Source organism: Anabrus simplex, chromosome 5, assembly GCF_040414725.1.
Source record: "Anabrus simplex isolate iqAnaSimp1 chromosome 5, ASM4041472v1, whole genome shotgun sequence".
Classification (NCBI taxonomy): domain Eukaryota; kingdom Metazoa; phylum Arthropoda; class Insecta; order Orthoptera; family Tettigoniidae; genus Anabrus; species Anabrus simplex.
This window is the reverse complement of record NC_090269.1, coordinates 45,475,130-45,495,253: the sequence shown is the minus strand read 5'-3', so window position 1 is coordinate 45,495,253 and position 20,124 is coordinate 45,475,130. Positions and strand designations below refer to the sequence as shown.

The window sequence follows — 20,124 nt, the reverse complement described above, 5'->3', positions numbered from 1 at the left end:
GGCCTGACGACAGTGGGGGTTTGAACCCACTATCTCCTGAATACTGGACGCACTTAAGCGACTGCAGCTATCAAGCTCGGTAGAAGAAACAATCATTAGTTCCCCAAGCGGATCTATTATTCAATTAGAAAATCACGACGTACCAGGAGTACAGCTGCGAGCTCAGCAGATATACCTGCAAATAAATAACTAGGCAGGGTTGTGAGATTAACCCCCTGAAGGTCTCAGCGCAATATAATGTGTGCAGCGGTAAGTGCTGCTGTGGTTACAGTGCAATATATTGCGTGTCGAAATGTGAAACGATATATCTTCGTAACTGTACGTCTTTGGACAACAATTGAAAAACGGATAGCTCTTGACATCTGTTGGCTATTTTCTAAAGTTGTTAGGTTATTGTTATCACCATGGGGTGCGCTGGAAATGTAATGTTTTTAAGTGGATGTCTTCAGCTTTAGCAAGTCAACTGCAAACAGTTGAAAATGGCTGCGCCAAATCGAGCTGACTTGCTTACAAGCGTCGATACAGTTCGTGAAATTCTTATGAATTAAGAAAGTAATTGTTCAGTATTTGAAGACAGTGATGAAGACAATGTAGGAGGTATATATGGAAATATTTCAAGTGATGGAGACTTAAATGAAAGTGAGGACGAGGTCTTACAGCTGCCACGTCCGAAGCGAGTGAATGTAAATAAAGGTAAATAAAGCGCCTTATCCCCCCAAACGAACCAGGAAGAAGGCCACCTTCAAGAGTGTGCCATGTGTGTGCTCACACATCAAGAAGGGAGAAAAGGAACACAAGGACTATCTACCATTGGAAGGAGTGCAACAAAACTCTTTACCCTGTATCTTGTTTTCAGGATTATCATACCAAAAAAAAAATTACTAAAAATGATGCTTCAGAATTTTTGTGCTTAAACTAGTTGTTTGATGTCTTGTTAACATACTGTGTTAAATTCATTCGTTTCATACAAATATAATGCCTCTTGAGGGTTGTTTTACAAACATGTACAAAAACCTAAATTTTGGGGTGTGCAATGGGCTAAGAAACCTGACTCTCAAAGGGTTAATAAATGTAGAGGGTATACCAAGTAAACTGGGAAATGATGAGGTCACGGATTTTATGTGGGATAATGAGATTAAGGGGATGATTGAAACATGGATTGCTGATGGATATAATTTGCAAATACCGGGATATAAAATCTAGAATAAAACAAAACAAAGGAGTCTGAAAGTGTGCTATCCTGGAAGGATATCAGTGCTTATAAAAGATAAAATATGTAACCAGGTAGAGCTATGGAAATCAAGAATTGGTGGAATGATTCGAGTAAAAAAAAAAAAAACAGGAGAAAAGAGAAATTTTCACAGGTTTCTACTACAACTATCCATTATTATTATTATTATTATTATTATTATTATTATTATTATTATTATTATTATTATTTCATATGGTAAAATAAGGATACATTTGAAATGTACATATTACAATAAGTTATATTAAAATTAAATTAAATTGTAAATTAAAATGTAATGTCCAGTGTATTCAGCCAGTTCACAACTTCATCAGTGGCACTGTGTATATCCTGAATAGTTCCCTCAAATCTTCTTGGGCACTCCGTAACAATGTGCTGGATGGTCTGGGGAACATTGTCACAATCGCAGTATGAGTTTTCAGCTTTTCCCCACTTGTGAAGCCAGAATTTGCATCTGCCGTGGATTGTCCTAATTCTATTTAAAGATTTCCATGCCTTTCTAGGTAAATTGAAACCAGGCGGAGCTTTACATGGATCGTTAATTAAACCCAGCTGATCAGGGTTTGAAGAAGACCATTCTTCTTTCCAGATCTGATCAGGATTAAAATGTGATTCAGCAAGCCTTTCTCCTAATTTCCATGATGGGTTCCTTCATTTCAATCTCACTGCTTTCTAAAATTTGCAATCCTGATGTAAGGGTAATTGAGGGTTGCTGCAACATTTCACCCATTCTCTTACTAAAGCTGCTTTCATTCGTATATGATGGGGGTGGATGTTGGATAACACAGGTAGCCATTGTAGGGGTGTTTATTTGATAGTGCCAGATACTGTCCTCATTGTGTCATTTAGTTGGATATCAACTTTTTCAGTACCGGTATGTGTGCTATAAAGCCACACAGAACAGCAGTATTCAACCACTGGATAAACTAGAACGAGTGCTGAAGTTCGTAGAACCGATGCGTTTGCCCCCCAACCAGTTCCACTGAGATTATGCAAGATGTGGTTTCTTGTTTTTATTTTTTCTGCGGTATTATGCAGATGTTGTTTATACGTCAGTGTCGGGTCCATTGTAATGCCCAGATATTTTGGGCAAGGATTTTATTTTAATCGTTGACCTTTGAATTCCACTTGAGGTGTGTAGTTGGCTCTATTATTGTCTAGATGGAAACAGCTAATTTCAGTTTTATTCAGGTTAGGTTTAAGTCACCACATATTGAAATATTTGTTAAATGTACGGAGATCCTCTGTAAGTACAATTTCTGATGTTTTGAAGTCACTGGATTGGGCAGTCAGAGCTATGTCATCTGTATATATGAATTTCCTGGAAATAGTTTCTGGGAGATCTGCAGTGTACATGTTGACCAGTAATGGAGTAAGAACTGAGCCCTGTAGTAAGCCATCATTCAGTACATAAGGCTTACTCATGCTGCCATTTAAATGTACCTCAAATACACTGTTGCACAGCATGTTTTTGAGAAGTGTCGCAAGGGTCTTACAGGGAATAATCTTCGGAAATTTCAAAATCATTCCTTGTTGCCAAACTGTATCATAGGCTGATGTCAAGTCCACAAGTACTGCAATGGTCTTCTTCTTGTCTTGAAACCCGTTCTCAATATGGCTGGTGAGCGCCAATATTTGTTCACAGCAGTTTCGTTCTGGTCGGAATCCGGCTTGTTCAATTGGTAAATGTTGGACGGCAGTAGTTGAAATTCTGTTATAGATCATTCTTTCTATTAGCTTACAGCATATGCTTAAGAGTGTGATTGGATGATAATCCTCTGGACATTTTCCACTTTTCCCTGGCTTTAAAATGGCAACTATTTTGGTTCTCTTGAGCAGGGATGGAAATCTACCATTTCTTAAGATGTCATTAAAGAATTTAACTAGTCATTCTAGACTTCTAGGACCACAATATTTTAGGAACTCTGGATATATTCCGTCCAGTCCAGCTGCTTTGCCTGGTTTAATTTCTTTCAGAGCTGTTGAAATTTCTGCAACACTGAATTCTCCTGAGAACTGGGAGGTTGCGTTAGCCAGAAATAGTTTGGTTCTTAGCTCCTTTTTTAGTTTTTTAGTTTCATTTTTATCGACATTACCTGGTCTCTTGGAAGGACTGACAATTCTATCGGCTACATCTTCTGGAGTTAATTCTTTAATGATCTTGTTGGAGAAATAAACCAGATCAAATTAAAGAATGAAGAAGCAGGAATAATCATAATGTGAGATTTCAATGCAAGGGTGGATGAAAAAATCCAATGTACGATAGAGAAATAGATGAAATTTTAATAAAAGCGAGGAGAAGCTAAGATAAAGTATGCAGTAAGAATGGTGAGAAATTATTACAAACGTGTGCAGTAGAGGAATTATATATTCTGACTGGTGGGCAGGCGGGGGATGCAACAGGATCTTAACGTATCTTGTTAAGTCAGGAGGAAGCGTGACAGACTAGATAACAGCGTCCCGGAAAGCACTAACTTGTATCAAAGACATTCAGATACAGAACTGGACAGCATCCCACCATTTCCTGGTTATCTGATAAATGAGAGATGAAGGAAAATCAAAAGAAAAAAATTACATTAACTTATGCACCAAAACAACTGGTTAGGTGTAGATGGAAGGAGGAAAATAGAGACGAATTTAGAGACTATTATAGAGAGAAGTAAACTTTTGAAATTTTGAAGTTGGGTATTGAGAACATGATAGAGAATAACAACATAGAAAAAGCAATAAAAATGGTTGAAAGATCAATAACAATAGCAGAAAAAAAAATTATAAGAAAGAGTAGGGAAAATAAACACAATTTATGGTACAATGATGAGTATAAAAAGAAAATAAATGCTTGCTTGTTGTTTTAAGGGGCCTAACATCGAAGGTCATCGGCCCAGAAAACAAATGGTAAAGGTGCTAAAAGCATTCAGAAATGAGGGATCTCAAGACTTAAGGATAGGTTTCTGCAAAAAAAGAGGAAAGAGTACAAGGAATTATTGATGAAAATTAAAAGAATTGGCAGGCCAAAGAGGTTAAATTATTAAATAGTTATTGTAAAGTAAACAAAACTATGGAATAAAATAAGCAAAATCTGTAAAGAATTTAAAAGTAATAATCAGCAACCATAAGCAATAAGGACTAGTTAGTATATTTCAGAGGTTTGTAAGGGGGGGATAAAGATACATGGAAAATGAACGAAATTCAGAAATGTATACTTACACATGTGGGGCACACTCTGCCTACATTAGACGACCCAATAACAACAGGTGAAGTAGTAGACACTTTGAAAAAAAAAGTAAGGGGAGTAAAGCAAGTGCTATCAGTGGAATCACTTACAAATTCTGGAAAGACTTAGGTAAAAACAGCCAGATGCTGGATATGATAACTCAAATAGTTAATAAAATCTTTGATGGTGTAGAAGAATTCCCAAGTTCTTGGCAAGAAGGAATTATATTAGATCTTACAGTTACTAACAACTCAGAGTTCTCAATGTTGTTAGCACAACATAATATACATCACGAAAAAGCTCCGGCCCCCAAAAACCTCCCAGAAATTTATTACCTATCGACCATTGAAAAATATAAAGAAAGGTAGACTCTTCGAAGATGCAGGCATAATACGCTGGCAGAACTTTAACAATCTAGACAACAAAGTTATCTTCTTTAACAGCAAAATGACAGAACTGTTTGACAAGCATGCCCCAAAGCAGCAAGTGAGAATATCCAAATCCCTTGGTGAAATAACAAAATTAAACTAATGGAACAAGAGACTGCGCTCACAAACAATACAAAAACAACCCTACTGTACAAAAGTTTGACGAATATAGGAAGTTACAAAACAAGATAACACAGCCAAGTCAGCCTCTGCGGTGTAGGCCGGGCTGAGTGGCTCAGATGGTTGAGGCACTAGCTTTCTGACTCCAACTTGGCAGATTTGATCCTGGCTCAGTTCGGTGGTATTTGTAGTGCTCAAATAAGTCAAAATAAATCAGCCTTGTGCCTGTAGATTTACTAGCACGTAAAAGAACCCCTGCAGGACTAAATTCCAGCACCTCAACGTCTCCAAAATCCGTAAAAGTAGATAATGGGACGTAAAGCCAATAACAGTATTATTATCTGTGGTGTAGTGGTTAGCGTGATTGGCTGCCACCCCCCGGAGGCCCAGGTTCGATTCCCCGCTCTGCCATGAAACAATAAAAGAGGTATGAAGGCTGGAATGGGGTCTACTCAGCCTCGGAAGGTCAAGCGAGTAGTCGGGGGGGTGTTCAATTACCACCCCAGCCATCCTTGAAGTGGTCTTCCATGGTTTCCCCACTTTTCCCCCAGGCAAATGCTCGGATGGTACCCAACTTAAGGCCACAGCTGCTTCATTCCCTCTTCCTTGTCTATCCGTTCCAATCTTCCCATACCTCCACAAGGCCCATCCCTGTTCAGTATAGCATGTGGTGTTGCCTGGTCCTCCTTCCCAGTTGAATCCCTGACCAAATGTCTCATGCTCCAGAACACTGACCTTAAAGTCATAGAGGTGGGATCCCTCGGACCTGGAGGGTAAACAGATTAAGAAAGAAAGACAACACAGCAAATACGACGTGCTAAACCGAGACATGCTTACAGTTTAATTACGCTTAACGGTAGAACAGCGAAGATTTGTGGAAATAATAACCTTGGACTTACGAAGAACAAGAACGGAGACGTAATTACAGTACCTAACAAAACTCTTAATGCATAATTTAATGCTAATTCCTCCACAGTACGACCTGATGACAAAACAGAGACTTATGCACTGTTGCGATACACACCCCACCCTACCCTTGACAGAAAGAAATTCTATTTCAGCCACGTGGCGCCCCTCCAAGTCAGAAATGCAGTCCTCAGGATAAGCATGAAAGTGAAAGGAATTTATGATACTGGGACTGACATGGTCAAACTAATTCTTGATTTTATATTACCAGCCTTAACTCATTTAATCAATTTCTCTCTTCTATACTCCACACATCCATCACTCTGGAAGAAGGCTGTTGTGCTACCACTTCCGAAACAACAAACGCCTCTGGATGAGGGAGACTATCGTCCACTCTGTATTTTAACAGCTTTATCTAAAATCTTACATTATATAGTCTATACACAAATGTCCAAGTACCTTCAAACGCACAATCTCCTAAATCCTTTCCAGTCCGGTCTCCGACAAGGACATCGTACAACTACAGCCTTACTCAAAGTGACTGAAGACATTTGACAAGCAATAGACAGAGGACAATTCATAGTTTTGGTACTAGTAGATTACAGTAAAAATTCTGACAGCATAGACACTCACATATTACTTGTAAAACTGAAGGCTCTACATTTTTCTCAGAGTACGATTGCTTGGATGCATTCCTATCTTCACGGATGTCAACAATGTAGGAAAGGTAGTAATGAAATCGTTTCCTCGATGGGCCACGTGAACACAGGTGTCCCTCAAGTACTTGGACCTCTTCTTTTCACACTCTTTGTGACTGACATACTGTCGAACCTGCCCTAACAGACACCTTTATTCAGCGAACACCTCCCTATACGGACATTTTTCACAGAACTGATTTTATTTGACATAAGGCGTGTGTTGAATAAGCCTCATTTACGTGGGCACTTCGAATTCTGGACAGCGGACATCAACATTAATCTCCTCTACTTGTTCCAGGACAATTTTTACACCTGGGTTCGTCATACATTCTCTTAAAACCATTATGCAGACATACAGAAAATCCTTTTCAATTTTGTTACTATTTTGAGACCAAGGAAAAGAGGGAAAGAAATGTACGTAGGAATTCAATAGTTAATTCTTCCATACAGGGCTCTTACCAAACTTTTTATTATGATCATCTTACGTTCTAATGAATGTACATTCTGAGAATTCTATTTGCCTAGGTATGCTGTCACAAGCACGCTGCCTTACGTCGCACCAAGCTTGGTATTTACTCACAAGAAACCAAGGAATTTTCCCACTCAGCTTAGCAGCATTTTGCTCATAAATCAGACAGTTGCTGACAAGGTTCATGTCAATCCAAATGTGGGAAAGTCAAACAACTGTGAAGAATTAAAGTGGAATTTTAAGTGAGCGGGAGGAAAACAAGAATTGAGGAGAGAAAAGAAAGTAGGAGTCATTTTTGCAGAAGTGAACATTGCGGTATATCAATGGTTCAAGTGTGTGTGAGCAAAGGAACCAACTGAGTGGGTCAATGTTACTAGAAAAACTGTGAGAAATCGCAAATAATCTGAAAGCTGAGATTCTTGAACAGATGAATTTGTGTGCTGTTTCGGGAGGACAGGGATCAAACAACAGAACCATTTAACAGAATTTATTCCCTTTTCGAGAATATCGCTGCAATGAAAAACTGTGCTAAATTTACACGTACAGCTGAATGATTGCTTCCCAAATCTGTAATGTTTGTAATTGCTGTAAAATAACTTCTAATATCTCTCAGGCAAATAATTAGTTAGAAATTATTTTTTCTTTATGTCACACCAACACAGATATGTCTTACGGCGATGATGGGATATGAAAGGGCTAGGAGTGGGAAGGAAGCGTGACCGTGAACTTAATTAAGGTACAACCTCAACATGTGCAAGGTGTGAAGATGGAAAACCACCGAAAGGCATCTTCAGGGTTGCCGGCAGTGGGGTTCGAACCCACAATCTCCCACATGCAAACTGATAGCTATGTAATCCAAACTGCACAGCCACTTGTTCAGTTGAAAGGATTTTGAATAATCAAAATAAAAATATATGCTTATATCTAAGGTGGATATTCTTTGCCGTTAAAATGTTTGATTAATTTTTACAACCTTGTTTTAGCAGAAATCTCTTGTAACGGACATTTCTCCATGGAACTGACAGGGTCCACAGAAGAGAGGTTTGACTGTATTACTGAATTTGAGACACTGCAAATACCGTATGTACGCTGATGACCTTCAACTCTACATAGAATCTACAGCACGAGATCTTCAGAAAAATATTGACTTACTAAAGATTAACACACAGGCTATTAGTGACTGGTCTGCTGTGCAAGGCCTGAAATTGAAGCCTACAAGTTTTTGTTGTTGTTTTTTTGTTAGAATTTGCTTTATGTAGCACCAACACGGAGAGGTCTTATGGCAACAATAGGATAGGAAAGTGCTAGGAGTGGGAAGGAAGAAAACCATGTTCAGAGCTGCCGACAGTGGGATTCGAACCCACCATCTCCCGGATGCAAGCTCACAGCTGCGCGTCCCTAACCACACAGCCAACTTGCCAGGTCGTGCAAAGTCACAAGTAATCCTTCTTGGCCATTAAAATCAAATGACAAGTATAAGTGAATGTCAACTACCCAGAATAATCCGTCAGGATGTTCCAATTCCTTTCGTATCACTAGTGAATAATCTCGGTGCTATCATGGATGAAAGCAAGAGTTGGTCTGTAGGTGTCTTACATATCTGCCAGAAGGTTTTCTTACCACTACGTTCTTTACATAAACATATATTTCCAATAAAACTTAAAATGAAATCAATCGAAGCTGTTGTAATGCCACATTCTGACTAGTGTGATGATGATTTCAACAATGCAAAGCTACAATTGTCCCTACGGCTACAGTGCACTCAAAATGCTTGAGATTTATATATAATTTTAAAAAATATGACCCCATGTTATCATCTTTCCTAGAACCAGAGTGGTCGCAACCACATGTTCGTCGTAACCATCGTAGTTTGACTCTCCTTCATTGAGTTTTTACTACATCTTCCCCATCTTACCTTTCTTTGCCTTTCCATTATTTCTTAAATGTTCATAACAGAGATACAAGGGCAAAAACATCAAACCTGCTAGTCATTCCTCACCATCAAACGGCTGCATATAACAACTCAATTTCTGTCCTTGCCGCATGAGAATGGAATCGTTTACGGGATGACATGAGAGGAATGCCAACTATAGTGATATTTAAAATAGCCTTAAGATGTATAGCAGGATACGAGTGAACTGCGCTTCTCTGGTCTTTCATTGATCGTGCTATTACATTATTATTACTAACTATTATTATTGTAAGTACATATGTCTCACTGGGATGGAATTTTCTTTCAGTTATAACATATTTTGAGTGGGTTTAACAATACTTCATTTAGTATTAATTACAGTAGTATTAATTATGATTCTAATGTATAATAAATGGTTTAGTGTAAGAGAAGGCATAATGGAATTAAATATGCCAATATCTATCTATTTATTTATTTCTCTAAAGACATTTTAATCTATATAACAATATAATGAATTATTCTCCTTCTCACAAATGTGGTTCTGATTTCACCAACATGAAAGCACCTATTTGGGAACAATTTATTCAGTGCTGTCAGCTAAATATATTATGATAAGATACTGAATGTCTTGGGAAAACCTCTTTTCATTTAAACATCAGCATGCATTATAGGAGAGAGAAAATAAGCTCTGATCAATAAACTAAACTTATACTTACTTAGAGGCAAATTTCACCATAGCCTTGCTTGTCGTGTCTGAAACAGCAATAAGACACTGGACAGAATACTGTTGCTGCCGGATAACAGCAAAGCATTGCTTCCCTGAAAAAAAAAAAAAAACAGAATAAAAATATCATGCTATCTAATATTGGATATGATACATATCATTACTGAAAAAATTAATAAATTAACTATGCTATCGAACGGCTGCATATAAAAACTCAATTTATGTGCTTGCCGCACGAGAATGGAACCATTTACGGGATGACATCAGAGGAATGTAGAGATTTGCCCATAGTGAAAAGAAGCACTACAAAAAAAAATTTAACCAGGAAAATGAACAGGAAGTTACCACAGAACTACAGTATCATTGGTGGTATACTATTTACTTTTTATTTGTCTTTAGTAGTGGTCATGTCGAACAGTCGAACCTATCCATAACAGAATCTGGATTAAGCAGAAACCTTGTCCTTACTGGATTTTTTATTTTTTTTTGGTCCCAAAGAAATTCTGTTAAAATCCATGTAAATTAATTTTAATTAAACAGAAACTATCCAACGCAGAAACAGAAAGGAAAATTGGGCATATAACAGAAATTATTACATTCGAATACAGTTGAATATTGATTATTGTTCCGTCTCCACTGCGTATGTGCAAAGTTATTTCCAAGGCATTTCCAAGGCTAAAGGACGGATTAACTCACTCCCTCGGCATGCTAGGTGGGCAAATACACTATGTTAATAACATCTACAAAAAAAAAAGAATATTCCCTGAGCTCAGGCAGTGCATTGTGTTTCTGTGGTCATACTGTACATCAATTACCGTAAGTCTAAGTTACAATTGAGCCGCTGAGAACCAAAGTGGTCTAAGTCAATTTTTTCCCCATTCTGAGAAATTAAAAAAGTTTCATGTTTTGTTTCATGTAAATTCAGGCTTTACAAGAATTCATAATTCATTTGATGAAATATGCAGACGATATATTAAAATGATATTATTTAATAAAGACATTTTAGTTATTTGTTCCTTAAATTGCTTTTTATCGTTCCTAAAATTTTGAGTACCACTTATCTGTCAGCAGTTTAGTCATAGCAAAAGGTAAAGTGGTACAAATCAAGAGTTGTACCATTCTTCCGATAAATGTTTTGGCGAAGTTGAGTAAAAGGAAAATGTATAGGTTGTGTTTTAACCTCTAATATGGGAATGTATTTATAAAAAATTGTTAACGAAACATAATGTACAGCAGATGTGAAACTGCACGTACGGCTTCCATTAAAACTTTTTCTCTCACAGACTGAGTTAAAATAAGGGCTCTCTTGTTAAATGCTAGCTAGCTACGCAATCTGGTCTAACAGTTCAGCAGTATGGACAATCATGAATTATAAATAAATTGTTTTGCCAAATGTCAAACTTTCTGAAAATTAAATTATCCTGCTAAAATTTAAACAGACTTTATAATGGAAGATTGCAGTTTGTTCAATTTCACAATCTTCATCATCTTCCTCTTGTAATGGGTCGACATAAACAGGTCCATACTCCGCAGCCGAATTCACAGTTGTCAGTTGATTGAAGAAAGTGTGTACCGGAGGGATGTATGTGGGAAAGGTCATCATGTCTCTCTTCTTAGCCTCAGTGACAGGTCACACAGCGTTGTTGAGAGGGGTGAGTTGATCACCAGAGAAACGAGGATAGCCACGAATATGATGTGAAGGAGTAATGTCCAAAGTTTTGAATGGGATTCTTTCATCAAGAGATTCCTTGTAGAGAATGAGATGAAGAGAGTTTTTCTGAAAACGAAGCCATCGAATATGAAGCCAACTGAACTTTTCATTTTGCATCCTCATCTTTCAAAATGTTACATTTTTCTTTGTCTTTTATTGAGACAAAGTCATTCAGAGCCATTCTATAAACGGCGAAGGGTTGTTTTCTCCTTGCCTTTTGAATGGTATTACCCCAATCATCTGGAGTGAAAATTTCAGCAGTTCTTTATTTTCTCTCAATAACTCCGAAATCCTGATTGTTTGGAAGAAAAGTGTCCTGATTGCATGAACTATGAGCGAATTTCCATTATAAAGACTATTTTTACTTTAATAACACCTGAATATTAAAAATATAAATAAGGAAAACAATACCGATACTTACTAGCACAGTTACAAGGACCTTTTGATTTTAGAACGTAAATAACAACGATAATGAACACAGAACAACACAACCACGTGGCCATGACACTTGACTTATACCACTATTCCTGTAAATGCCCTCCACTCTGGCATGATGGGAAGAATGCATCTAGCGCTCTCAAGCGTCTCCCATGGGGGTTGTCGTTATACCACTTCTTCAAAACAAATTTTCATGTGTTATAAGTGCACTGGATGGTATAACTCAAAAAACTGACATTTCTTGACTTAGACCACTTTAGCTCTCAGCGGCTCAATCATGACTTCAAAGAGGATAAATATCTAAGACCAAAATGGTAAAATGAAAGTTACTGATGCACATGAAAAAGATGAGGTTTTTCTAGTGGTTTAATGTTGCACTAACACACTGAAGGTTCATGACGATGTAAGGATGGGGCAGGGCCAAGACTAAGAATGTGGTGACTGTGGCCTTAATTCTGATGATGATGATGCTTGTTGTTTAAAAGGGCCTAACATCTAGGTCATCAGCCCCTAATGGTATGAAATGTAATGAAAATTTAAAAGTTCAAAATCAGCTGCTGACCAGAATAAAAAATGTGATGACGAATGAATGGATGGATATGAATTTAAAACAGTCAGTGGATCCAACCCAGAAACTATCATAAACAATAGTCTTACTGACTAAGGAAATGCTTCTAAAGCACAATCCTGCTGAATTGAGGATGCTTGTTGTCTAAAAGGGTCCAAAATTCAGGTCATCAGCCCCTCATAATGGTACTTATCGCTAGTGAAGTAGAACCATGGTATTTGTCAAGTTGCGGTACTAATCAAAAGTAGCGTAGACTCATGATGGTACTACTCACAAGTATTGTACACTGCACAGGTAACACAGACTTATGGTGTTTCTGACATAATGGCACCACTCACAGGCAATGCAAACCCATGGTGTTCCACACCTAGATGTACTTATCACGGGCGCCGGTATTCCCGTGGTGTTCCTCATATAGTGGATACTAATCACAGGCAACGCAGACTCACAGTGTTGATCATATAGTGGTACTAATCACAGGCAACGCCCAGAACTGTGGTGTTTCTCATAATGGTACCAATCACGGGTACTGGAAACCCACAGTGAACCACTCTCTGCTGCTACTAATCACAAACCTATTGTGTACCTAACATAGTGGTACGAATACCAATATAAATGATCCGTTATTGAACATTATAAATTTTCCAGCTAACTCATTCCTGGTTGCCAGCGTTTCGCCCCATGTGCTAGGTTGGGCTCATCAGTTGGTACCTAGCACAACTGCCAAGACGCATGGCTAGTGCATACCGTGGAGGTCAACATCTATATCACAGTGGTACTACTTGCAAGCAAAGGCGAACCATGGTGTTTCCCACGTGATGGTACTAATCACAAGGTTCTAATACAATCATCCCTTGGTCGCCCCTTTTAGTCGCCTCTTATGATACACAGGGGATACCGTGGGTGTATTCTTTGTCTGCGTTCCCCAGCCACAGGGGGTGGCTTAATTCTGAATGTCAGAGGTAAACTATTGTAAATGAAAAAACAATTATTTTGAGGTTTTTAAGGTATGTGACGTGTTTTGGTTGTGCGTTCTTATGGGTACACTATTGTTTGTCTATGTTTCACAGGAATGAAGATAAGCTATCCGATACTATCATATGTGCAGAATCCAGTGATAAACAATTGTAAATTATCATCGAACAGTTCAGCATTATGCTGTCCGCTGTACTCTTTATCGTACTGGTTCTTAAATTAGTTTACCATGGTCAGAACTGCTGATTTGACTTGCCTTAGGAGCTTCTTTCTGTTCTCCCGTAAAGCTAAGGAAATGTCACCTATGATAGTTTACCTCTAACGTCTAGAAATAAGGTACAGCCTCAGCAAAAAAATATTTTAAAAATTATTGGAAAAACAAACTGTTGAAAAGTTTGAAGCTGGAAAGATGCAATTTCATGACATTTTGAAGACGAAAAGCAACGTTAAATATGAGTGGCTACATGTTAATGGTTCAATGACGAGAAACTGAAAGAAGATAGGTAACGAAGAGATAAACAAAACTGTATCAGACTGGTTTGTTTGCATTTGTATGTTGTTTGATGTATGTATGTAAATAAATAATATTCTGTAAAGGGACGATTCCACTGCCTGCGGCAAAGGGTGATGTGTAGTATGCGGCTAGCAACAAATGTTGCTCTTAGTAGTATGTGGCTTGTTGTCAATGGGGCATGAAAGATATAGTATGATACATGTGTTGCCGGGTGTAGCATGTGTCACTTGTGGAGACACGTCACAAACTACAAACGTTATTCCATCGAGGCAACCAAGGCAACAGTTTCTCACCCGACTCTGACCGAGGAGGATGTCTTTGCAGACTATTGTGACAACAGCGTATTGTTATTCAGCACGGTCATAGGGGAAAACGGCACCAGTGATGGAGGCGAGAATTATTCGTTCGATGAAATCAAGTACAGTACACCGTGAATTATTTGAGAAGTTGTGGCCTAACGACAAGGCGCATTTCAATAATTTTACACGGATGTGCCAGAAAGATTTTGGATTTTTGTTAGAGAAGATTGGACCGAAGACTGCAAAGTCCGATACTAATTTTCATGAAGCAATACCACCAAAAGTTAGACTGTAGTAGTACCCTTCGATTTTTGGCTGATGGTGACAACTGTACTTCCTTGAAGTACTTGTTTCAAGTTTCTCAACCTAGCATCTCACGAATCATCCCGGAAGAGTGCATGGTGTGGAGTGATCCAAACTGATAAGGCATGGAGACCTTGGCAAACAAACCACATCGGAATTCTCAAGAGGCGAAAGCCATTAGGGATGTGTATATGGAATACTTTGTCAGATGAAGGCCGTGCGTCTGAATTCTCAAGAGGCGAAAGCCATTAGGGATGTGTTTATGGAGTATTTTCTCAGATGAAGGCCGTGTACTATGGCAGAATCGGTATGACTAGAGGTACGGGACCGGGCGAGTTGGCCATGTGCGTAGAGGCGCGCGACTATGAGCTTGCATCCGGGAGATCGTGGGTTCGAGCCCCGCGGGTCGGCAGCCCAGAAGATGGTTTTCCGTGGTTTCCAATTTTCACACCAGGAAAATGCTGGGGCTGTACCTTAATTAAGGTCACGGCTGCTTCCTTCCAACTCCTAGGTCTTTCCTGTCCCATCGTCGCCATAAGACCTATCTGTGTCGGTGTGACGTAAAGCAACTAGAAAAAAAAAAAAAAGAGGTACGGGAAGTTTTAGTTGTACACTGGAATTTAATCATATGTTTTAAATAAAATATATTAGTTTTAAGTATAATATCCTAACCATATTCTGATTATTTTACCCCCTTATAGTTACATTTCTAACACACTTATACCAGAAGAATGAAAGATAACTCATGGCAACTACGGCAATAAGCAGACATAGTGAGGAAGAAAAAGACTGTGATGAATCAGTGTTGGAAGATTTTGCGTAATTAGAATAGCGACAAAGGATATCCAAATAAAAGGATTAATTTTCGTGTGTTAACAGTGTAGAAAAGAGAACCATTGTTGTTATAATATCAAACAATGTATTTACGAGAAATCCATAGACATGAAAATGCCGTAAGATACTGATATGTAGAATATATTATTATTATTATTATTCTTCAGTAATGTTATTGACTTTACGTTCCATTACTATTTATGCAGTTTTCTGAGTGGCCAAGGTGCCAGAATTTAGTCCAGCAGTTCTTTAACGTGCCAGTAAATCTACCAACAAGAGACTGGCGTAGGCCTACTTGAGCACCTTCAAATACCACCGGACTGAGCCAGGCTCGAACCTGCCAAATATATTATTGTTGTTGTAGAAGTTAGTACTATGGTGTCATTAAATTCTATTTTAATTCTTATCTCTTATTTATTTCTAGTTCAAACTATTGCCAGTACTAAAAACGAGGCAATGAATAATATTAATAATGTCATTGGCTTTACGTCCCAAACTACTTATATGGTTTTCGGAGACGCCAAGGTGCTGGAATTTAGTCCTGCAGGAGTTCTTTTACATACTAGTAAGTCTACCGGCACGAGGCTGACATATTTGAGCACCTTCAAATACCACCTGACTGAGCCAGGACTGAACCTTCCAAGTTGGGGTCAGAAGGCCAGGACCTCAACCGTCTGAGCCACTCATCCTGGCAGGTATTGAATAAATCGCAATCTTACTTACAAAAGTTCATAAGCAGTTAACTTATTTTATTTATTAAAGGAAAACAGTGGCTTAAAATCAATTCACCTCGCGATCCTCATCGTCACCTGACGTTCAAGTATTTTTTCCTCTGAGCATCAATGTTAAGAGGAAAGGTAAGTAGATTATACACGAACCACATATTTCCTCGCAATAGAGAAGCACCAGTAGTTTTCATTTTCTGAATTCCTTTATGTTCTCGGTGAAAAGCTGAACGCAATTATCTAATTTTCTTCAGTTTCTGAACACGGTAGTCATATTTTTCTGAGGGCCATTTTAACGTATCCTTTCTTAATGCTAATGTTTTTATATTCACTCAAAGTTGCATTCCTGAATTCCGGAGCATTGTGGTAATCCTCAATTAAATTCACAGTGTTTTCAATAGCCCACTTCATCTTGTCGCACGGAAATTGTAACACCGATCCATACACTGTCGGATCCCGGGCAACACCGTTCGACAAGCATATTTTTGAGGCATACAGCGCCATAGAGTGTTTGACAAATGGCAACATGTCTCACGCCACACAGCCACATGCTACATGTTGCGCCGTGTTTCCTCTATTGAAAATAGACTGGCATGTGTCGTCGTCGCAGGCTCCATGTTGCCCAAAAGTTGCCTCAGTGGAATCTCGCCTTAACAGCGTTCGTAATTGTGCAATAAACCAACTTGGAAGGATTTATCAATTCTATATCCATAACTTATTCTAAAGAGAAACTTGTCTACAACAGAAAATGTTTATGGCCCCATGCAATTCCGTTAGACTCTAATTTGCTTTTCTCTTAGCACCATCCCAATTTCCCTTTTTCAAGCTGATGCCACGCACTTCATCCTGTTTCCACCATTCCTCATCCAACATTGCGTTCCAGTCCAGGTTCCATTGTCCTACACTGCTCTTCACAGAGTCCATCCATCGTAATCTTGGTCTTCCCTCTCCTCTCTTCCGTGTCATCTGTCTTTCCAGTGCTTGTCTTGACATTTCTTGTTTCATCCGCTTGACATGTCCAAACCATCTCGATCTGTTCTGTTCCAGTTTGTCATTTAATTTTTGCACATGTGGCTCTTTTTGTATGTCTTCATTTCTCACTCTCCCTCCCTGCTTTCTGTACCATACTCCTTAGGAATTTCATTTCAGCTGCCTGTACTCTACTCTCATCTCTGAGTCATAGTCCAGGTTTCTGTTAGATATGTCATTATAGGGAAGTAATATCCCTTGTACATTACTTCTTTAACCTTCATTGGTAGATCTTTATTCCATATTAATCTCTGCACCTGGTGGTAAAAGGCACACCCCAGTTATATCCTACTAATTTGCAAATCCAGTCCTCCATTTTTGGTCCATTCACTTCACAAGTACTGTACATGAAGTGTTATTCTATTTCCAGTTCCTAGTCTCTAGTCTTCAATTCTGATAGCTCCTTATCCTTATCCTTTTTCTTTCTTTCTCATCACCACTGTCTTTTTTCCATGCTGATCCTCAATTCCCATTGTTCAATCCTTCTATTCAGTACATTGAGCTGTTGTTGTACCACCTCCTCATCTTCTTCACAGATCATGACATAATTACATTAATTCTTTCCTCTATGTAATCTTCCCTTGCTGCCTTCATGATACCATCCATCAGCATTATGAACAGTAAAAGTGTGAGCACAGTCCCTTGTTTTACCTCACTGTCAACTCCAAACCATTCTGTTCTACCCACTGTTGTCTTCACACAACTGTAACAGTTATCATATACTGTATTGCTTTTATCATTGTTATTACGAAGGCTGATTAACAAAGACTGAGACTAATTTTTTCCTATAGCTTCCGTGATAGTTTCCTATCCGTAACAAATATCTGAAAAGAGCGGGTTTTTATGTATAATGCCCGTAGGCGGCAGCACTCTCGTATCGGTAGGTTGGCAGTAATGCTCTACTGTATAGACGCTACGTGCATTTCGCATACCAGACAATGGAGGTGACATGAGAGGAGCAATAGAGGGCAATCAAATTCTGTTTTCGTTTAAACCATACAGCCACTGAAACTTATGAAAAGCTGAAGCAAGCGTACGGTGAAGATGCACTACCTCGTGCAACAGTGTTTAGGTGGTTCAAGGACTTCAAAGAAGGCAGGACTTATCTATGTTAACCTTTCAAGTGGTACATTTCTTTTGAGTAGCTACTAACACAGTGGCACATTTTCCATAAGGTACTGGGAAGTAACATATAGTGAGATACTCTTGTGTAGTATAATATTTTTATCAGTTTTAAAAAGTACAGAATATGTATCAAGTTGTCAAAAATAATCACAGTACATAGGGCAAGGCATCTGGCTCACTGAGGAAAGCAACGGGAACTTATGGTGAGATACTTTTAATAGGTCAGGTATTTTCATCAGGTTTAAAAAACAAAGTTTAACTTTCATGCTATTAAAATTATTACAGTGCCAAGGGCAAGAAAAGATAATCTGGCTCAGTGAGGAAAACAGCTGGAAACCTAAAATAACATAAGAGACTCATCTACAGACACATCGCTTTCGGGTGTGTACACACTTCGGAATCTGCTATTCAAGTGGTCCAGAATAGGTTTCAATTTGTAGTAGAGTTCCTTCGGACCACATGCGCTTCATCGTTTGCTTCGTTATCGACGAAGTATAAGAATTTGAGAAAGAGATGAAATATTCTTTCAGAGAACAGCTCCAAAAATATTGGGGTCTCTAATATCTGTCCACAAGAAAAGTAGCTCTTGTTGTCAACTAGCTGATGAATGCCTTGCAAGGGAAAGAATGCAAGTAAAGTCATAATTTCATCTTTATTCGTGACAATCCATGGATTCACTCTTGAATATAGTGTAATGGTTATAGCGTTCGGCATGCCAACTTGCTACGCACTGGGGACGTCACCGTATAGGCCCACCCCTTACGCTTCGACCGTGCCATTCATGAACAAGACTTAAGTGCTAGGCCGAAAGTTATGTGTAGTCCTGTGTAGTTTGTGCTTAGTTAATAAATCTTAGTACAGAAGCTACCAGTCTAGTGTTAATTGATCCTACTACCCCACCAACTCGATACAACTAGTGTCAGAATAGGGATCGACTGGTAGCAGTAATTTCATAACTAGGAATTTCTAGTGAACCGTAAAATGGATAGTGAACAGTTTCAGGCTCTCCTCAGTAAGTTCACTGAACTCTCATCCAAACAGGACGAAATCAAGAGCGAACTGAAACTGGAATTAAATGACCTTAAGGGTGGACAAGGTAAATTAGAAAAGGAAATGCGCTCTCTCAAAAGAAAATTAAAGAGTGACATTATGCAGGACATACAGGAACTAGTTGAAAAACAGATCAAAGAAATACCGCAAGTTGTGGAGTCAGGGATTCGAGACCTGAAAGAAGAAGTAAGTGCCCTGCGTATGAGAGTGACAGCCATGGAGACTCGTGCCAGGGCCACCTGCAGCGACAGTAACTCCAGCGCCGGGAAGATAAAACCGCCGCGCTTCGACAGGACATCTTGGCGGAACTTCCGGGTCCAATTTGAGACCGTGTGCGCGCACAACGGTTGGAAATCAGAGGAAAAGGCCGTGTACCTAATTGCCGGCCTGCAAGGACCAGTAGCGGAAGTACTACACATCCTTCAGCCGGGTGCCACTTACGAGGAGATTGTTAGAGCGCTCGACAGCCGATACGGTGACCACCAGCTGGCAGCCGCCTACCGAGTCCAGCTGAGGAAGAGGACCCAGCGCGCTAATGAGATGCTGTGGAATTCACGCAAGATGCGCATCATTATGATCCTGAAGGAAAACAAGCCAGCACAGTGTCGAAATCACCAGGTTCTCCAACACCAAAAAAGGCAAAAATTGTTCCACCTGCAGGGAAAGTGATCACATTTTTTGACTAATGGAATGAATTACCAGCAAGCAGTTCCCCCTCGAACTAATGTTACAGTAGCATACTATACGTCAGTGTTGGCTATACTGAGGAAGCACATTGCAAAGAAACGACCAGAGCTTTACAGGACTGGGTGGCGACTTCATCATGACAATGC

General features: G+C 39.0%; 1 protein-coding gene across 2 annotated transcripts in view; it reads right to left on the bottom strand.

The window, feature by feature from the left end:
* Positions 1–20,124, bottom strand: part of AspRS (aspartyl-tRNA synthetase) — a 170,314-nt gene that overhangs the window by 117,341 nt on the left and 32,849 nt on the right. For both annotated transcript variants that reach the window (XM_067146869.2, XM_067146870.2), the window contains exon 5: positions 9,713–9,815. In XM_067146869.2, the coding sequence (XP_067002970.2) occupies positions 9,713–9,815 (103 nt within the window). The remainder of the gene's footprint in view (positions 1–9,712; positions 9,816–20,124) is intronic.